Genomic DNA, 22528 nt, shown 5'->3' on the forward strand with positions numbered 1-22528 from the left:
CCCCAACACTTACAGACTGCAGTTGGTTGCTGGGGATGTTTTGTTTTCTCAAATCTCCCCTCAGTGTCTGCTCTTCTTTCTGTGTTTCATGTACAACATCTGAAATACACATTTTATAATGTTTTCTTTCTTTGTTTCATGTACAACATCTGAAATATAACAAATGTTATAATTTTTTTCTTTCTGTGTTTCATGTACAACATCTGAAATATAACAAATGTTATAATTTTTTTCTTTCTGTGTTTGATGTACAACATCTGAAATACAACAAATGTTATAATGTTTTCTTTCTTTGTTTCATGTACAACATCTGAAATATAACAAATGTTATAATTTTTTTCTTTCTGTGTTTCATGTACAACATCTGAAATATAACAAATGTTATAATTTTTTCTTTCTGTGTTTCATGTACAACATCTGAAATACAACAAATGTTATAATGTTTTCTTTCTTTGTTTCATGTACAACATCTGAAATATAACAAATGTTATAATTTTTTTCTTTCTGTGTTTCATGTACAACATCTGAAATATAACAAATGTTATAATTTTTTCTTTCTTTGTTTCATGTACAACATCTGAAATATAACAAATGTTATGTTTTCTTTCTGTGTTTCATGTACAACATCTGAAATATAAAAAATGTTATAATTTTTTTCTTTCTGTGTTTTATGTACAACATCTGAAATATAACAAATGTTATAATTTTTTTCTTTCTGTGTTTGATGTACAACATCTGAAATACAACAAATGTTATAATGTTTTCTTTCTTTGTTTCATGTACAACATCTGAAATACAACAAATTTTATAATGTTTTCTTTCTGTGTTTCATGTACAACATCTGAAATATAACAAATGTTATGTTTTCTTTCTGTGTTTATGTACAACATCTGAAATATAACAAATGTTATAATGTTTTCTTTCTGTGTTTCATGTACAACATCTGAAATATAACAAATGTTATGTTTTCTTTCTGTGTTTCATGTATATCTGAAATTCAACAACAGTATTACAAGACAAAATACTATAGTGTTTTACAATTAGTTGCATAGATTTGTATAACCAGTTTTAGGGATAAACTAAGCAAAAAAGAATAGTTGAAAGAAAGACAGAAACCCTTGAGTTGTACAATAAGTTAAGTAGATGTGTTTGATCTTGTTTTAGGTACAAACAGAACCAACAAGGAAGCCAAAGACAAGTTACCCCTAAGTTCTGGAATAAGTTGAATGGACATGTATGACCAATGGTTTAGTTACATACAACCAACAAAGAAGTTAAAGACAAGTTACCCCGAAGTTCTGCAATAAGTTGCTGCTGGGTCTCAAACATGGATTTGTATGCCCTGATTGTGTTCTGTAGGTTATCTCTTTCTTTGGACAGTGCTGCCATCTGTTGCTGCTTCTTGGCATCTGAAATGACATTTTACATGACATTTTACCACAGCTGAGCATCTGAGATTGAGCTGACATGACATTATAAATACAGATTCAACTGTATAACTGGATTTTTATTTAAAATTATTAGTATTTTACTGTTTTTAGCCAAGCAAATCACACACTTTTTTCCAGGGTATTTTTAGCATCTGAAATGGAACATGGCTATTAATTATAAATAATTATTATGTTTCTGATTAGCTCCTGAAATGGGCTAGCTTTCTATCTCTTGTTGGTAATATTTTTATAGAGGTAGCAACAGCATGTTAAGATATTTAAAAAAAATACAGGTGAAACTAAAACATCACTGTAATAAAACAATGTAAGTAACAAAGTATGAATACATATTTTAATAACTAAAAATCATTATCTCTTCATTATTTTAGCACTAGTTACTTCCCATGGTTATTGATTATCTTTCCATAACCACCTGTATATACCAGCAAGCAAAGAGGAATCAATACAGATAAGCCTGAAGTCTAGAAATAATTTATAACCAATTTCCCATCCTATTGATTTTATTGTCTTAGACACCTCCCTTAGTCTTTTGTATGGGGAAAATTTGGTAGGAGCTACACTGTAAAACTAACTCCAATAAGTATTTTCCTGAGTTTAAAACTACATCAGCATTTTCTTTTTTGAAGACTACTATAAAAAAAGGTTAGTCACAATATTTTATATAGTTATCTATTTCTAATGACACAACAAACTAGAAATGCAATAACTTTAAAAATCATTTTGATGACTGAAGAAAAAAATAAAAAAAATAAAATCAAAATGGTATTGGTTTTCTAGCATTCATTTTTCATAACATGACAGAAGGACATTAAAAGCCTTACAAAGTTTACTTCTCATGATACAAATGTTTAAACACATTCCTAGATATCAACTGATTGCTATTGTAATAGTTCAAATAGGAAAGTTGGTTTTTAAAAATTCAATGGATTTATTTTTTTAGATTATCCATCACTAGACTCTCAACTCACTTCACCCTAATGGCGCCTGGAATGAAACGGGTCCCACCAGACCTGGTGACTTTACATGAATTTGACCACCTCCCCAAGATGACCAGGCTTAGGGTTCAGGTATGTGCTAAGTGCTATTTGACAACCTCCACAAGATGTCCACATAGGGTTCAGATACGTACATAACCCCCTCCCCAAAATTGTACTCGCTGCTAGTTTTGCATACCCAAAATATAACATTACAGCTAAAGCATATTTAATTAAGTTACTGTTAACAACAGAAGTTCAAGCATTAAGAAAGTAAAAGATAATTTTTATTGTAGGTACTGCACAATAAACAGTGTAAATAAATAATAGCCCAAATCCTATAGTGCATAATGACAAATAAAAAAAAATCACATGATTTCTGCTGTAGGTGCTGACTAACTCTAAAGGATACCTAGAGTTGAATTTAAACAACAGAGAGCTGAGGATTGTTCCCCCTGAGACTTTCCAACTGATCGCTACACAGGTCGTGCGGCTGGCCAACAACTACATTGATTACCTGCCCACCATGATTGCATACCTAAGGGACCTCAGGTGGAGCCAAACACATTTTTAACAACATTTCTTATCTTTGTTACTCTAGTTACTAAGCCAAAAATATAGATAGCTTCTAGGGTTTGAGACTGTAGGATATTACTGAGGCTACTCAACTCTGGTAGGGGAAAGAAAATGTGTCTTGGAATATCACCTTGGTCAAAAGAAGTTTTATTTGATATGCCCAGTTAACAATTTAGTCCACCCCTCACAGTGTTATATGGTACACTATTTTGAAAACCTTATCTAAATTGTGTCTATTAAATTATCAAACATTTTACATATTTTGAAAGCAGTGACTATTTTAAAGAGACCAGTTCACAACTTTAAAAAGTACTGTCTTTTAAAACAGTTCAACTCTTTGTAATTATTGTCTAACTGTATGGGTGAAACAGAGTTTTGGACATGCAGCACAATCTCCTGACCACCTTGCCAGAGACTTTGGTCAACTGCCGGCAACTAGCCCAACTAAATCTGACAGCCAATCGTCTGACTCAGCTACCAAAAAGTATTGGGGGACTCAAGAAGCTGAGAATTCTGGAACTGGGAGAAAACCAGTTTGATCAGCTGCCACAAGAGGTAAATGGGCTTGTGGGGCTGTCCATACAAGAGGTAAATGGGGTTGTGGGGTTGTCCATACAAGAGGTAAATGGGGTTGTGGGGCTGTCCATATATGAGGTAAATCGGGTTGTCCATTAGAGAGGTAAATAGAGTTGTGGAGTTTTCCATACAAGAGGTAAATGAGGTTGTGACAGCTAACTCCTTAGGAAGGAGTGTCAATATGTGATGAGCAATAGGGGTTTAGGAAGTGTAACATCATACTTTTTCATTTCAAACAAGCTAATTTTTTAAAATTGAATTTCGCAATTTGAAAAAAATTCATCTAAAAGCATGTGATGATGCTAATATAAGATGATGGGACTGGTAGTATGGGGGACAAGAGGTTAATATAATTAGTTAAATAAATGTATCTGTAAACTAAAGTAAGCCTAACAAAATAAAAGTTACTTGCTGACTGTAAAATAAATCTAACATTTGATTTACTAACATGAATATCTCTACATAGGTTGGTGAGCTGACAAGCTTACGAGTTCTAGATCTCCATGGCAACAAACTATCACAACTTCCTTTCTCCCTGCAAGAGTTGCACCACCTATTGAAGCTTAATTTAAATGACAACATGTTGGACCATATTCCTTTGGTCATTACTAAAATCACATCCCTGCATGCACTCAGCTTGGCCAAGTAAGCAGTTTGTTAAAAACTTAAAACATTGCTTAGACTAGGTATTCGGTCAAATTCAAATTTGATATTGTGCCACTAAAATCCTGTCAAAGCACGGGAAAAGCACACATGTGCTATTATAAAAGCACAAAGAAATAAGCACATAAATGAAGATCTGAATAACAACAACAGTGTCATACTATAGAAAAGTTTAAAACAAAACACGAAATTAAATAATAAAACTATGAAGGACTAAATCACACTGGGAAATAATGCTCTTAAAAGTAAATGAATCTCAATACCTCCCAGCAAAAAGTAAAGAAGAAACAAAGAAGAAACAAAATAAATAAATATTTGAAAAATATTATGATCTTGGTAATGTAAAAACACTAGAGTTGATCAATAATCTATTATTCTCTAAAGAACATATTTTTCCATGCAATCCTCAACAGAAACAGACTGGCTGCCCTGCCCTCAGACTTTGACAAGCTGAAATGTCTGAGAGAGCTGAACCTGAGTGGGAACAGGTTCATATCAGTCAGCTCAATGCTGGTCTGTCTAAAACGTCTCCAGTACCTCAGTCTGGCCTCCAATGGGTTAAAATTTCTACCCAACCAGATGTCTGAACTACAGGTAAATAGTTGACCATTCTCTTTTTCCTAGTAAACTATTTAGTAATTACTAGTTAAGTACACATTTTATTAATAAACTTATTTTGTTATTTTACTAAACTATATTTTTTTTCCTAAAACTAATAAACTAGTTTTAACAGTACACTAAAACAATTTCCATGTGTCTCTTTCATTATCTTATGCAGTGATATTTTACATAGGAAATAATCATCTTTTGAATTTTATCCCCAGTTTATTGCTTTTTTCAGTACACATGGTACCCATTATAGGCAAATCCCACCCCAAAACAATTTTTAATCAACAATTTAATTGTATATTATATTTTCATTATTTCTATTGTGTTAATTATAGCTCAACCTTCTTTAACAATTACATTTAACAACTTATATTTGATTTATCATCAAATTGATCCATCAGAACCTCCAAGTGTTTAATAAATTTAACAACTTATATTTGATTTATCATCAACTTGATCCATTAGAACCTTCAAGTGTTACACCTTCAGGACAACAGTCTGCGCTATGTACCAGGACACCTGAAACAGCTGAGGTACTACAACGTCTCCAGAAACCAACTGACCAGCTTCTCTGTAGAGGGGATGAGATGTCTGGTTTCTCTAACTGCTTCCTGTAAGTTGGCTGTGTCATGTGTGGTCATTGTATTGGCTTTTTGGTCATCTGGATGTTTAAGTTTACTGTATTGGTTTTTTTTGGTCAACTGGATATTTAAGTTTATTATATTAGTTTTATTTTGGTCATCTAGATATTTAAGTTTATTGTATTAGTTTTTTTTTTTGGTCATCTGGATATTTTAGTTTATTGTATTTTTTTTTTTTTTTTGGTTATCTAGATATTTAAGTTTATTGAATTGGTTTTTTTTTGCTGGTGATCTGGATATTTAAGTTTATTGAATCGATTTTTGGTCATCTGGTTTTTATGTTTTTGATCTCTCTAACATTTCACACAATTCCTCAAATGAGTTTAAAACCAAGAAAGAATGTTTTCCCAAGCCTGTTAAAATAAACATCTCTCACTCTAACTTTGAACAGATAACAGGTTAGAAGCTGTCCCAAGAGGCTTGTACAAGCTGAAGCTCCTCAAGTATTTGTACCTGAACAACAACAAGCTAGTGGAGCTTGAAGAAGACATTGGCAGACTGAGGCAGCTTCAAGTGCTGGACCTATCACACAATGATCTGGCCAGTGTGCCACAGTCTCTGTACAGACTTGCCAAACTGCACAGTTTCAACATCAAAGAAAATTACAACTTGGTCGCAGCAGGAAAGGGGAAAAACGAATTAGAGAATAAAAATTTCATAAAACAAAGAAGAGTCAAGGCAAGTAAAAATGGCGATGAAAATTTTAAAGAGGCTGCAATGAATAACGGGAAGATTAAATCTGAGAAAGAAGCAGAGGAAAATAAAAAACTTAAATCTCCAAGAGCTACCTTAAAGATGAATGGCTACGGTCCAGATATGCACCAGAGATTCCAGACAACAGACAGGGAGCGAGCCAGGGACAAGGGAGGAATGGACAGGCAGACTGGGACTAGAACTACTGACAACAAGAGCAGCTGGTTCAACAGCACCAGAAGTTGGAGGGACTTCCTGTTTGGCCGGAACAAGCATTCCAAAAGTGTGCCGTCTGATGTGGGGTGGAACCCCAAGTCTACCCTCAGGTCTGCTCACTCGGTCACTTTCCCCATCAGCTACAGCGTGGATCAGGTGGAGGGGGGTAGGGCGAGCCGCACCCCGGTGAAACACAACAAGAGGAAGCCTAGAGTAGCATCAGATCAAAGTGATTCAGAGAATTATAAAAGCTACAAGAGCAATATTAAACATAAACAAGGAATAAGGGAAAAGAGAGAAAGATATGTACCATCATACAGCCTTGATGATAGCGAAATATACATTGATTACAAGGGACACAACCACCAGAAAAGAAAAGGGAAAGCATCCTCAAGTGAAGCCACAGAGTCTGACCTGGAGGAACACAGATCTACAAGATCACATCATAAAGAATGGTCAGAGGATATAGAGTGGACTGAGGATGAAGAGGAATACACCCCCAGACATTACAACAAAAAGATCAACAGTCCTAAGAAGAGAAAACCAGTCACTCACACACTGCCTAGGGCCAGCTACTCAAGAAAACACAGGGAGTACAGTCCAAGAGTGGTCAAATCTGACCACCACTTTGCTTCACACAAATCCAGAACCAAGTCTCACTCACATGTTGATAAGCCACAAAGAAAAAAACAGCCACGGCAACATAGCTCAGGACAAGATTCAAGGGAAAGATTATATACACACCAGAATCATGGATCAAGGGAGAAAAGAAATACAAGACATCAAGAAAATGGATCAAGGGAGAGAATAAATACCAAATACCATGTGTCAAGGGAGAGAATTAACAATGAAGATCAGTATGAAACGTACGAGAGTGAAGTAGATTTCTACAGCAGCTCTGATGACGACAGTCTCAAATCAGCAGAGTACCACATCCAGAGAAGGGACACAACTCAACACAACATTACACATGGGCCTGTGGACAGCAGGAGGCTACACCACACCGAACATCCCCACTACGATGATTCCAGTGTGGAGGATTTCATTGACTACGTCGACGTTCCCGACAACAGGTTAAAAATAAAAGGCGAATCAATCCAAGGGATTCCTCACAAGCAAATGAAAATTTTGACCTCACAGTTTGATCATGTCTTATCCACCAATGAGCACCAAGAAAACTCAACTCCTCAACTTCCCAGTCACCATGGCAACAATGTAAACAACACCGGTCTCAACTCAGAAAATCACAAGAAATTTGACAACAACTTTACCATGAAGAAAAAACCCAACCAGCTATTGAGTCGAAGCTTGGATTCTTTACTAGACACCAACACCGATCAGACATTTTCTAACCAAGGACAAGTAAACCCACACATGACTGGAGAGAATGGAACTTTTCCACAAAAGAAGGGGGATGCCAAGTCAGACAACTCTGGAGTGATCAAACCCTCTGCTGGGACAGATTACACACTACTAGGGGTGTGTAATCAGATAGAAACACTCCTGAACAAGAACCTGCTACAGCCTGTCATTGGCTACAGCAACAACAGGGGTCAAAGGTCAGTATTATGTTTGATAATCAATAAACAAAGAAAAAAAAAGCATCGTTAAAAAAAAGCTCACCTATCTATTCTTATTTATATATATATATATATACTAGATAAATGGCCCGTTGAGGAAGGGTACAACGGGCGCTAGGCTGATAGTGCTGTCTCTTTTCTCTAAACTAAAACCATCCCACCCCCCCCCCCCCCCCACACACCCCCACCCCCCCCACCCCACACACACCACCCCCCACCCCCCACCCCCACACACACCTCCACCCCCCACACACCACCCACCCCCACCCCCACCCCCACCACCCCCACCCCCCACACACCTCCCCCCACCCACCCCCACCCACCCACCCCCACCCCCCAAAAAAACATGTCTACCGTCCCATTCAACGAAATATAATTATATACTTTTTCCAGTGTCCGCCCCCTTCCCGAAAATTCTACCCCCGCCCCCGAAAACCTCAAGTACCCCCTGCCCCTCTCCGGGGAGGAAAAAGTCTGAAAGAAACACTGGTGTCGCGCTTAGCCACTACGCGAAGAATTGCATTAAAGAAATTGCGAGAAAACCACTTTTTAGATTAGACACATTAATTAGGTGGTAATTTTATTATAGAGTATCGATGAGGAAACCACCCCACCCCACCCCCCCCCCCACACACACACCTCCACACACCACCCACCCCCACCCCCACACACACCACCCCCACCCCCACCCCCCACCCGCCACCCCCCCCCCCCCACACACACCCCCCCGCCACCCCCCACCTCCCACCCCCCACCCCCCACTCCCAAAAAAATCATGTCTACCGTCCCATTCAACGAAATATAATTATATACTTTTTCCAGTGTCCGCCCCCTCCCAGAAAATTCTACCCCCGCCCCCGAAAATTTCAAGTACCCCCACCCCTCTCCGGGGAGGAAAAAGTCTGAAAGAAACACTGAAACCAACCCACCCCCCACACACCACCCCCCACCACCCCCCACACACACCACCCCCCACCCCCCCCCACACACACCACCCCCACCCCCCCCACCCCCCCACACACCACCACCCCCCCCCCCCACCCCTCCACCACCCCCACCCCCAAAAAAAACATGTCTACCGTCCCATTCAACGAAATATAATTATATACTTTTTCCAGTGTCCGCCCCCTCCCAGAAAATTCTACCCCCGCCCCCGAAAATTTCAAGTACCCCCACCCCTCTCCGGGGAGGAAAAAGTCTGAAAGAAACACTGAAACCAACCCACCCCCCCACACACCACCCCCCCCCCACCCCCACACACCACCCCCCCCCCCCACACACACACACACACACCCCACCCCTCCACCCCCCCCCCCCCCAAAAAAAACATGTCTACCGTCCCATTGCAAGAAAACCACTTTTTAGATTAGACACATTAATTAGGCGGTAATTTTATTATAGAGTATCGATGAGGAAATTTCTTTTGAGTTGGGGAGGGGGGGGGGGCTCAGACGTTCTTACGCGGGGGGTGGGGCTTCGCCCCTACCCGAAGAATTGTATGCAAGAAACTCTTCACGCAAACCATTTAGATTAGACAACATTTCCTTTTTATTCAATGTTAACGCGAAAATCAATGACGTCATATAACTTTGAGCACTCTCTGGGTTTGAGATTATTTTCTACTCTGTGCGCTAAATGTGTCGACGTCATATTTCGTTTTTCGAATTACTGTGCATGTTTTTAAATTGCTTGTGTTTTCTCTAGAGCGTTCTTGTCAGACAGAGCGTTCTTGTCAGATACACAGACAGCGAAACTATTATTATAGATAGATATATATATATATATATATATATATATATATATATATATATATATATAAATATATATATATATATATATATATATATATATATATATATATATATATATATATATATATATATATATATATATATATATATATATATATATATATATATAGTCTATATGGCAAATGTCTATATAGATTGATGTATATATTTTTACATATACATACATAATACACACACTAAAGATGTGAAGTGTTAACGAAAAATCTAATGTTTTGTTGATGGTTGAAAAGGTTCTCTGATAAAACAATCAGCAAAAATGCTACCGGGCTGTGGAGAATAGACTCTGAGACAGACCACAGGGACATAGGCGGGGACGTAAATGAGGAGGATGATCTGGACCTGGAGTATGGACAACCCAGAACGTTTGTAGTGACCACTGAAGGGGGTCAGTTTGTGTCAGACACTCACCCGGGGATCTCAGTGAACATACCTGCCCACTCACTCAGTAGCACACTTCATGTGACCATTCAGGTAGGACAATCAGAATAACAATAAAACACTAAGTACTGCCACTGGGATGGAGTGGTCTAGCGGATGAGAGCTGGACTGCGAACCTGTAAATCTCGAGTTCGAATCCCGGTTCAAGTCAGTAGAACGTCCCTGGGTCCACCCAACTCTGATGGGTACCTAACTCACGTTAGGGAAAGTAAAGGCGGCTGGGCATAGTGCTGACCACACTATCTCTTCATATGCCAAGGTCACAGAAACAAGTGAACTCTACTTCACTTGCCCCATAGACCATCAGGTTTGAAAGGGAAACTTTACTGCCACAAGACTTAGAAAACTATTATTAACTATTATTAGTATAAATAAGTTGAAAATTGTACCAACAAAAAAATGAAGGATATTTTATAATTTTAATCCATCCACAGCTTCTATTCATTTCGCCAAAACTGATAAAGAAAGCCCAAAAACTGAACCATTTTGTGAGCAACATCATTACCATGGGGCCGATTGTTTATTTTAAAACATCACATGAAACAAGTTTTGACAGCCCAGTGACTATCACTATGCCAGCTCCCCTTTCAGTCAAGGGAGGCCACCTCACAATTTTGACAATAAGAAAAGATAACTCATGCATTCCATGTGCTAATGGGTATTACTCAGGCAAAGCAACAGTGACTCTAAATGCTTGGCATCTCTATACGTAAGTAATTAATCAGAGATAAATCAGGGATATTTTAAATTGTTGATATTTTAATTCCTTAACGGAATGCATTTTTAAAAAATGTATTTATTGTAGTTAAATTTGTATAATTTTTGTTTTTAAAGTTTTTTGAATAGCTTTTGGTTCTGTTTGCAGAAAAGTTGCTTTGATTACCAAAGCCAAATGTAAATACAAAGCCTGCAAGTCAGTGGAGCAGTTTCTACAGGTCACTGGGATTTCATAACCTCCACAGACTGACAACACATGAACTTGATGACACAGCTGACTTTGACTTATCATATTACACTTTACATTCACTTACTTTAACATATGATCACATAATATAATTATCTTTTAATAACTGTATTGCCTATTTAAATATTTTAACTGTACTCAGTGCACTTAAATATACAATAGGTTTTAAACCATAAACTAATGACTATTTGGGATATAAACACCAAATGTGAATGTAATATTTCACCAAGTCTCATTTGTTAGCATTATTTATAGTTTCATCATTAAACTGAAATATCTTTAGAGCTAAATTAAGACTTATGTTTAAAACTATCCAAAAAAAAATTAGTAGCTTATTGCCTATAGAGAATGGAAATAAAAAACTTACCATTGTAAAACAAGAAAGGAATGTCTAATGGAGGAAGAGGTTTATTTTTGGGTATCATATCACAAACAACTGTACAATGTAGGTGGTACTCAAATCCATCTTTGCCAGAAGTGTTTTCTTGGAGGGTCAAGTTCTGTAACAATAACATCAACAAATAATTCATTGAACAACTAGTTAGGTGTTACTTGAATCAGAATTTCTAGTAGGGTCACGTACTGGAACAGGCAACATATCAACAATTTCTCCTACTATTCCTAACCCCCTTAAATGGAATTTTATTTTTTCATTTCTGTAACTATTTTTTTTTATACTAACAATAAAGATTCAGTTCATTGTAAAACCAGCAGGCTCAGTTATATTAGGCTATAAAATGTTCTATATTTTAAGATTTAAAATTTTTTTGTTTAGTTCCAGAATATGCTTTGTTTTAGTAGAAAAAAAAATAATGGAATTAAATGTCTTGAAGATTGGCAATTAAGAATTATCCTAGAATAAAAAGTAAATGTGTCAATCTTTTCCTTACGTGTATTTTTCTAGTCATGTTGTTTTGTAATTAAATATATGTTGTATCTATCTAAGGGTAAATTTTGTTCCTTAACTCCAAAGGAAAAATTCAAATCACATAAATTATTGATATAATAAAGTGAATAACTTTTTGTAGAAGTAAAATATTTATCAAGACTTATTCAGTACGTGTTGGGGGTAAAATGGATAACAATCTTGAGTTTACACCATGGGACTAGATAACTAAGCCATGCATACCTGCAGTGTACACTGTCCGTTCAGCAGTGGGAACTCAATGACCAACTGACCAGTAGCAAACACAGGTACTTCATCCACTTTACTTGGGGCGGAGATCTCTACCAAAACTTTCCCATTGTAGTCTTTGCCCAGCGGGTTGTCATACTCATCCTGCACAATCAATCACATAGTAAACTGAGCCACATAATGCAGTGAATCACATAGTAGGTTAACCAATTTGTGCAGTGAATCACATAGTAAACTGAGCCACATAATGCAGTGAATCACATAGTAGGTTAACCAATTTGTGCAGTGAATCACATAGTAAACTGAGCCACATAATGCAGTGAATCACATAGTAGGTTAACCAATTTGTGCAGTGAATCACATAGTAAACTGAGCCACATAATGCAGTGAATCACATAGTAAACTGAGCCACATAATGCAGTGAATCACATAGTAAACTGAGCCACATAATGCAGTGAATCACATAGTAGGTTAACTACATTGTGCAGTGAATCACATAGTAAACTGAGCCACATAATGCAGTGAATCACATTGTAAACTGAGCCACATAATGCAGTGAATCACATAGTAGGTTAACCACATTGTGCAGTGAATCGCATCAATCATACACTGTAGTGAATCCGGTACTAATTTTAACCATTTACAAAACTACTTACTTCATTCAATTTTACAGTACAAAAAACTAAACTGCGTTATATTTTTTTTAACTAAACATAACACTTGAGCTTGGCCAAAAAGTCCCTGAAGGCTTTTTACTTTACAGTTGTTAAAAATTCACGTAAAATTTCTAGTAATTTCTTGAGACTAACCCTGAGCTCTAGACGCAGTGATTTAACTAACGTTCTGCTGGCCAAGCTCTTGGTATTGGACACTGTAGGTGTTGTGCGTCTGTCCAGGGGTATGAGGGAGGCAGGTGATCCAGGTGTCACTGTCATGTTAATCTGAAAGGTCATGTAACACAATTTAGAAATAGAAGCAGGCACTGCTAGAAAAAACAAAAAACATACAGCAATATTTAACAAATAATTAAAAAATATTTTTGGATAATTTCTGTATGATAAGTTTATCAGCATATTTTAGTTGGCAATGCTTTGAAATAAAACTAAGCTAACTCACACATATTGCTAATGCTTTCTCATAAAATGTACAGAAATACACACAAAAATGGATATTGTAAACTTACAGCTTTACTTATGAGTTCATATATTCCATCATAGAATGTAAATGTAATGATGTAGTCACCCGTTACTTCAGGGACTTGACATTTTCTGTAAGATAACAGCAAAACAACATTGGTTCTAATATCCTTCTAACACTATACAAACAAAAGCAACATAAAAATTAAAGCAAAAACATTCACAAAAATAAAAATTTACAACACAAATTACCAAACAACTTTTAAACTTCTTTAAAAACCATCTGACAGAAATATTTTACAAAAACACCTTAAATAAACAAACAGTAAAAATAAACAATGGGCCCATGGGTCTTGGGCAGTAAAGGGGAAAGATGATGATAAAACAACAAACAACTTATAAAAGCAAATTACTTAAAGCTGAAAGTTCCTGTGTCTTCTTTAGTTCCATTCTGTACTTGGAGGATTTCTGTCTGAAATAAGACAATAATCTTTTTTTATAACAGGAATACAAAGACTGCAGGTTTCAGGGAAAAATAACTGAGGTTATGCAACCTTTCACCAGACAAATCCAGTGCAATACATAATTAAGCTATCAAAAATTTTTTCTCATTTCTAAACTGTTAAAAACATTTTTAAAAGCAAAAAGTATTATGTTAAAACATTTGAAGGATTTGCTTGGAAAAGATTAAAAACAATAAGCTTGCAATAAAAAACAAAATTAATTTTGGACAAGTAGGCTTTCAGGTAAATGTCAAACACCCATTTTAATTAATACAAAAACAAAACTTCTGTTTACAAAAAAGGTACAGATAAAGTTACCTGATGCCAAACTATATTTTTGCTAATCACAACCCTAGCTCTCAGTTAAACCAGCAGAAACAAAACCTATAATACAATACTAAATTGAGTTTTTTTTTTTTCAAAGTTAAAAAAGATCATATAAACTACCTTAGCAGGTGAGGGACCTGTGCTGTTGACTTCCTTCCTTAACAGCCTCATGGTGATTTGGTCAGCACTGGCGGTCCTCAGCAGGCCTCCATCCTCTGACTTTACAGTGATTATGAAATCTGTTAAAGACAAGTCATTAAATCAGTTTGTGTGGGAGGGCATTGCCTAGCAGTAGAGCACTAGATGGCTAACCCGAAAGTCTCGAGTTTGAATAAAAATAAAGGTGGCTGGGCATAGTGTTGACCACACTGTCCCTTCATATGCCTAGGTCACTGAAATGGATAAAGTCTATTTCATCTGCTTCATGAGTCTTGGGCACAAACAGGACAAGAAGAGGATGATTAACTCTGACATCTCATGTGAAACATTTAAAAAAAACTAAAACATCCATGATTTAACATCTTCACACTCAAAACAACTTGTGACATTTTGGTTAAATCTTTAAAAAAATGTGTGAAGTTACAGATTGATTTTTTTTTAATACCTGGGAACGTATGTCCAGCAATGACCGGAACTTTAGCGTTGTACGAGACATCAATCTGTGTGGGCTTCAGGGGGTCTGGTTGAACGTTGACAGTTAACTTTGGCCCGGTGATGGTAGTTTTGTCTATTGTAGCATTTGGCTGAATTTCATAACTTCCACTAAATGCAGAGTATATTCAAAAATATTTTTTGAAAAAAAAAAAAAAACAACCAGAAAAAGAACAGCAATGTTAATGACATTAAAAAAATTAAAGGTATTAAATTCTTCTTGACTTAATAAGAGTAGCAGTCATTACGGAAATAACACTGATTTAATGTATTTTCATTAGGTCTGAATTATATATATATTTCTCTGACTTAAGTAAGGTATACTTTGTGAGACATCCAACAGTATTTGAGCTAGTATCATAACTCCATACTGCATTACCCACAAGCCCAATTATTCTGTTCAACTGACTAGTTCAATGCGTATGAACAAAATCAAACACTAAAACAGTCTCACCTGTTGGCTGTGAAAGTCAACACACCAAAGTTTGCCACACCAGACTCATCTGTTTTAACAAATGATGTAGCAGGTTGAACCTGTTGATTAAAAACAAAGGGAGACTACATTACAGAAAAGGGAGACCAATTTTAAAAAAAGTCACTAACAAACCAAATTAATCTTTATTAAAAAAAAGTGCAAGCCCACTTATTTTACCTTCAACTTTTGGTCTTTGACAAGGTTAACTCTGATATTGCTTAATTTGCAAACATTCTTTTCAGAGTCTAAAATCTGCACTCGGAATGGCTGGTCCATTGGTTTACCACTGTGGATCAAGTAAGGCTGAAAAACATTTAGAAAGCTATAGAAAGCAATAGATTGGTAAAAAAAAAAGAAATTAATTATTTAGAAAGCTTTAACAATAGATTGGTAGTTGATTATTTAGAAAGCTATAACAATAGATTGGTAAAGAAATAGGCAATTGAATATTTAAAATAATCATATACTAGCTTTAACAAAAGATTCATTTTTATTTGAAAATAATCAATACTAAGCTCACTTTGGAGATATTTTAAATAATTCCAAATAAATATATTTAGTAAATAAATGTCTTAATAATTAATGATTCAAATATATAAAGGAATAATAAGCACAACTTAATATAAGGAGGCAATTTATTTTACAATTTTAGATTTAAAAGGGTTTAGTAGTAATACATCGAGAATTTACAAAAAATAAAATTATTAGGAAGAAGCCTCTGACCTCCTCTAGAACCCAGTCCAAGACCTGGAGCTGTGTTGGTGGACCAGACAAAACCTCACACCTGACGTAACCCTTGAGGCTGTTCCATGCCAGCTCCACCTCTTGAGATCCCATGGAGGTGAAGACCAGGTTGTGGACCTCCAACTGTTGCTGTAGGATACAACAAAATACTCAGTCAGTTGCCATAGTAACATGGGTAAAGACCTTTCAAATGTTGTTGCCTTATTAACATGTGTAAACACCTTTCAAATGTTGTTGCCTTAATAACATGTGTAAACACCTTTCAAATGTGGTTGCCTTAGTAACATGTGTAAAGACCTTTCAAATGTGTTACCTTATTAACATAGGTAAAAACCTATCAAATGTTCTTGCCTTATTAACATGTGTAAAGACCTTTCAAATGTTGTCTTAATAACATGTGTAAAGACCTTTCAAATGTTGCTGCCTTATTAACATGTGTAAAGACCTTTCAAATGTTGTTGCCTTATTAACATGAGTAAAGAGCTTTCAAATGTTGCCTTATTAACATGTGTAAAGACCTTTCAAATGTTGTTGCCTTATTAATATGTGTAAAGACCTTTCAAATGTTGCCTTATTAACATGTGTAAAGACCTTTCAAATGTTGTTGCCTTATTAACATGTGTAAAGAGCTTTCAAATGTTGCCTTATTAACATGTGTAAAGACCTTTCAAATGTTGTTGGAATGTTGCAGGAGCAAAAATATCAAGGTTTGTATTTTAAAATTACATAACTTGTATTAGGGAAGTTACGTGTTTCAAGAAAGTGAAAATGTTTTTACTATTACTAAGGTTACACCAAACCAATTAAGTTAATAATTATTTTTAACAGTAACAAATATTTAAATAAAAACAAACTATGATCAATTAAAATTAACACATGTTAGCTTCTCTTATAGCAAAGGTAAATGAACCAGAAAAAAAAGAGAAAAATTGAAATAGTTACACTTACACTCACAACTGTAACTTTGATCAGGTCTGTCTTTAAAGAGGAGCCACTAACAACAAGATTCTTTCTCATCGAAGCAAGTGCCTACACAATACATTACCACAAGACTAAATTTTTGTTGCAAATGTTCATCAGCAAAAAAAACAAAAAAAAAAAAAAACAACTTATAAATCATTGCTAACAACACATTTTAAATATTTTTCACCTATAGAGTTGCCAGGATAGTGCTCAAAGATGATAGGGTTAAGTGTTATGAAAAAAAAAAAAACAGGATAGAAGCAATGATCTATTAAATTACTACTCAAAATATCTAAAAATTTAAGTATAAAAAAATATGCTGAACGACACTTACAGCTACTGGGTTGCCAAACTTGTCCTTTAGACTGATATGAATGCTGCCATTGAGAGGCTGGTTTAACATTGTGATAGTCTCCCCAATGAGCTGACAGTCCATCTGATGGGCTGGTCCAGGGGTTGACCTAGGGGTAGCAACAAAGATGGAACAATTAACATAGCGACTTGGCATTTATTACATATACAAGTACCCTTTCTAGTGGTCATAAATGAAGGGTCATTCAGGTTCATAAGTCAAATGAAGTAAAGGTCATGTGTCTTTGATCTTGATATATGAAGGGTCATTCAGGTTCATAAGTCAAATGAAGTAAATGTCATGTGTCTTTGATCTTGATATATGAAGGGTCATTCAGGTTCATAAGTCAAATGAAGTAAAGGTCATGTGTCTTTGATCTTATATGAAGGGTCATTCAGGTTCATAAGTCAAATGAAGTAAAGGTCATGTGTCTTTGATCTTGATGTATGAAGGGTCATTCAGGTTCATAAGTCAAATGAAGTAAAGGTCATGTGCCTTTGATCTTGATATATGAAGAGTCATCCAGGTTCATAAGTCAAATGAAGTAAAGGTCATGTGTCAAATAAAGTAAAGGTCATGTGCCTTTGATCTTGATATATGAAGAGTCATCCAGGTTCATAAATCAAATGAAGTAAAGGACATGTGTCAAATAAAGTAAAGGTCATGTGCCTTTGATCTTGATATATGAAGGGTCATCCAGGTTCATAAGTCAAATGAAGTAAAGGTCATGTGTCTTTGATCTTGATATATGAAGGGTCATTCAGGTTCATAAGTCAAATGAAGTAAAGGTCATGTGTCTTTGATCTTGATATATGAAGGGTCATTCAACCACTTTCTCTTTCCCAGACCAAGTTAGGTGCTCATCAGTAAAGTTAACCTTTTGAACCTGATGGTCCATGTAGCAAGTAAAGTAGAGTTCATCTGTTCACATCGGAATATGAAGGGATAGTGTCGTCAGCAGTGTGCCCAGCCGCCTTTACTTTCCCTAACGTGAGTTAGGTGCCCAGTCACCTTTACTTTCCCTAACGTGAGTTAGGTACCCACCAGAGCTGGGTGGACTCAGGGACATTCTACTGACTAGAACAGAGGACGGGAACCAAACATACATTTTTTTTTACATATGTGGTTATATTCAGTATTGACTAAGCTTCCATCAAATGTTAGCCTGATCCAAAAGCTGATCATCAATATAAAGCAATTAAGCATTTAACCATAATGCTGCTATGTGTGAAACATAAAAATAAGTCTTTACTTGATGCTAAACTGCAGCTCAATGCCATCCCCTTCCATTAGACTTATCTGGCAGTATTTTGTTTCTAAGGTAGATGTTGATGCTTTTAGGGGTGGAAGTGTTTTTCCTTGGATCATATCTTTAGTTAACCTAGGGGCCCAGTTCACCTGCAATCACAAACTAATGTTTAAAATGTGTAGATTTTATACAAGTTTAAAAAACTCCAAAAAAAAAATAAAAAAAAATTCTCATTTATAAACTTTGTTGCTGCATACAAATGATTAAATTTTAATAATAAAAGTTTCAACTTTTATGGATAGTAGCCTCTTATGAAAATATTTTAAACAGTTTATACCTTAATTTTTCCAGCTACTTTATCATCTATTTCTATTTCTTCTTCTGCCTCATTGTAAATTTCAAAACCTGGAAATTAAAAACAATTCAATTTTAAATTCAACAAGAAAAAAAAATGAAATTATTTTTTAAACAATTTGCTAACATGTGCCAGCTTACATAATAAAAAAAAATGAAATTAATTTTTAAACAATTTGCAAACATCTGCCAGCTTACGTAAAAAAAAAATGAAATGAATTTTTAAACAATTTGCTAACATCTGCCAGCTTACGTAATGTATCTAAGATTGACCCAGCCTCTAGCTGAAGAGTGTCCCCATTTTTAATTTCCTTGTCAGTGCCATTCACTTTGTGGAACATTTTTATCAGTGAGGCACGGTTGCTAGGCAGCACTCTAATAGTACGTTCTATGGGCTGCATGTTTCTCACACCCTGTCAGAAGTAAGAATAAATCTTTTAATGAGCCATAAAATTTAAAAAATCAGATAATAAAAAAAAAAGGAACATAAAAGAACTGAGTAACCAGTATATTGCCCAACTCATAGATGTAACTGACTACACAAAAGAAATTGTTTTTCCATGCTTCAAACATGAGTAGTGGTGATGGGTAGAAATTTGCCTAGCAAAATATCTATAACAATTGAAGTTTTTCCAAAGCAATCTAAAAATTTAAAAGCAACCTGACTTTTAAAAAACTTTTTTGTACATTAAAAAAAATAATATAGATAAATCAAGACCATCTGAACAGTATTGTACCAGAGTGATCACAACTAATGTGACTATTGGAAGTGGTTAGCAGTGGTTGGATTTATGGAGAAACATGTAGCAAAAGTGTCAAGGAAAATGAACAGAAAAAAATTCTTGCATACTTAGGAAAAATAACAGCTAGTAATTAGACTGTTAACAAAGGGTCTAATAGAAAAACAGCTGAAAAGATGCCATTTTTAGGAATTGTTGGGTTAACTTATTTCTGTTAAAGTTTGGATTTGGAATTTTTTTGGGGTTGGAAAAACACTTTCCAACTGGCAAGTCAGATTTCTACTACACCCCTAGAATAGTTACATCTCCACCATGCATTTACTTTCTAAGACCATATTCCCATTTGCAATGGGCAGATTTTAGTATGTTGTTCAGATCAACTTAGGACTTTTTGATAAGAAATCACACGACAATACAAAAATTAGGAACGAAGAAGAAGAAGACATGACAAGCTTTCTACTTTAAATAAAAGTTAAAATAAACAATGGCTACTGTGCTACCATACAACATCCTCACCTGGACATCAAACTCTGCTTTAATTAATTTCTCTCCTGTCATGTTTTTGATGAGAACTGGTCTGCCAGTTAGGGTTGCTGTCCCATTGGCTGAACAGTCTGCAATAAGGTTTGGTAGATTATTCGCCCCTGTCAGCTGCAAAAATAGAACAAAATAACTGCGATAATCAAATTAAAATGTTTTCTAGTTTAGTTTTGGTTCTTTGATCTCTTAACCCCAAGTGAGTTTATTCCTTATACTGCTAAAGTGTTAAAATGCATATTAAAAATCCAAAAGCAGCACTTACGCTGAAAAAATTGTCTCTAACTACAAAGAAGTTGTGTGATATTTATTACATTTTACATAAATTCCCACCATATCTAACACTCGAAAAATTGTTTCCTCCAAATCTTAAATAATTAGTTGATACTAACACTGAGTTTATTTTTGAGTAATGTTCACCATTATTCTAAGCAATTCAGCTCTGTTTGTGTAGAGTAACATTACCAGCCCCGGACACCCTTAGCCCGAAACAGAGACTCCTTTCCAGTTCGAGACACCTAATTTCGTTACTATTTGACATAGAATGAAAACCAAAGCATAGAAATACTCTCCAGCCAAAGAAGAATAAAAATATGTATTCCTTTTTTTTCCATTCGCAATATAACTTTTAAATATATGCCCCCGAAACAGACGACCCAGTCGTCCTGGACCAGAATACAATTTTCCCGATTTAGCCTCCAAACAACTGGTCTTTCCTCCATCATATTTTTGCTGTTTTTTTCAGCTCAGTTGAATAAATAATCTTGTACTATTAATATTTTATGTGTTTAGTTTTGTGGTTCAGTGTGTATTTGTTTTTAAATGCCAAAAATAATATAATTTATAACAATGGAAAAAAAATAATAGGGGAGATAACTCTTCCCAATAAAATGCTTGTGTTATGGTTTACTATGGGTAATCGTTTCCAGGCCAAACACGTAAATTTTCATCCTCCTTACGACTACCCCAAAAAAATGTATTTAGTAAAAAAAAAAGCATTTTCTATAAACATATATGTTCTGTAGCTTATCCCATTCAATTTCAGTTCATTTTTTTCTGAAAAAAAAATTAACATTGTTTTAAAAGACGTTAAGCCGGGAGGAGGCTTTGCTTGTACCGGCAACATAAAAATGGCCGCCTACATGACGGGTTGCTTTTAATTGCTAATATCCCACTGTGGGTAATTCAATGGATCAAAGTTTGATATAAATAGACTTATATTTGCTACCAATTATAATGTTTCTGTATAAAACATTCAAATAACAGTGCAATTAGTATTCAAAGTGAGTTACGGAGTTGTTCGTTTCGAGGCACATAGTCGGGCCAGGCAGAGTTACTCTATATATTTGCACAAATATATAAACCACAATAAACACTAAAACCAGTAATGCACCTTGTCCCTAAAAGAGATTTTTCCTTCTGACACAAAATCCAGTTACCCACCATGCCTACAGTTACCCACCTTGCCTACAGTTACCCACCTTGCCTACAGTTACCCACCTTGCCTACAGTTACCCACCTTGCCTACAGTTACCCACCTTGGCTATGACAAAGATTTTTCCTCCTGAGGTGATGTTGCCTGCAGCATCCAGAACTTCAACAAAAAATGTTGGGGCTGAACCATTCTCTATTGTGACCTCTGTTTCGGGTTTGACTACAAGACTCGCCACTGGACCTGTGGAGCACATAAATATGCATGTGTCTTAGCAGTTTAAAATCTTTGTTGTAACTCCATGTATATTTTCATTTATATATTAATCGTTTTTAAAAACACTTTTTCTCTCTCTCTATATATATATGTATATATATATATATATATATATATATATATATATATATATATATGTATATATATATATATATGTATATATATATGTATATATATATATATATATATGTATATATATATATATATATATATATATATATATATATATATATATACGTATATATATATATATATATATGTATATGTATATATATATATATGTATATATATATATATGTATATATATATATATGTATATATATATATATGTGTATATATATATATATATATATATATATATATATATATATATATATATATATATATATATATATATATATATATATATATATATATATATATATATATTATGTACATAAGCCCCAACTATTCTACTATTAT

At 35.1% G+C, this 22528-nt stretch overlaps 1 protein-coding gene across 1 annotated transcript in view; it reads right to left on the minus strand.

Annotated features, from left to right (window-relative positions):
* Positions 1 to 22528, minus strand: part of LOC131928074 (structural maintenance of chromosomes flexible hinge domain-containing protein 1) — a 39833-nt gene that overhangs the window by 5186 nt on the left and 12119 nt on the right. The window contains exons 25-43 of the mRNA XM_059283984.1: positions 21897 to 22033; positions 20338 to 20472; positions 19335 to 19494; positions 19065 to 19132; positions 18731 to 18876; positions 17461 to 17587; positions 17112 to 17192; positions 16143 to 16292; positions 15597 to 15722; positions 15399 to 15478; positions 14898 to 15055; positions 14414 to 14532; positions 13877 to 13935; positions 13511 to 13595; positions 13137 to 13268; positions 12322 to 12471; positions 11560 to 11692; positions 1290 to 1409; positions 14 to 99 (exon numbers count right to left, since the gene is read on the minus strand). Coding sequence (XP_059139967.1) covers positions 14 to 99; positions 1290 to 1409; positions 11560 to 11692; positions 12322 to 12471; positions 13137 to 13268; positions 13511 to 13595; positions 13877 to 13935; positions 14414 to 14532; positions 14898 to 15055; positions 15399 to 15478; positions 15597 to 15722; positions 16143 to 16292; positions 17112 to 17192; positions 17461 to 17587; positions 18731 to 18876; positions 19065 to 19132; positions 19335 to 19494; positions 20338 to 20472; positions 21897 to 22033 — 2252 coding nt within the window. The remainder of the gene's footprint in view (positions 1 to 13; positions 100 to 1289; positions 1410 to 11559; positions 11693 to 12321; positions 12472 to 13136; positions 13269 to 13510; positions 13596 to 13876; positions 13936 to 14413; positions 14533 to 14897; positions 15056 to 15398; positions 15479 to 15596; positions 15723 to 16142; positions 16293 to 17111; positions 17193 to 17460; positions 17588 to 18730; positions 18877 to 19064; positions 19133 to 19334; positions 19495 to 20337; positions 20473 to 21896; positions 22034 to 22528) is intronic.

The sequence above is a fragment of the Physella acuta genome, unplaced genomic scaffold (genome assembly GCF_028476545.2).
Source record: "Physella acuta isolate Inbredline_101_S28 unplaced genomic scaffold, ASM2847654v3 ptg001460l, whole genome shotgun sequence".
NCBI classification, from domain to species: domain Eukaryota; kingdom Metazoa; phylum Mollusca; class Gastropoda; family Physidae; genus Physella; species Physella acuta.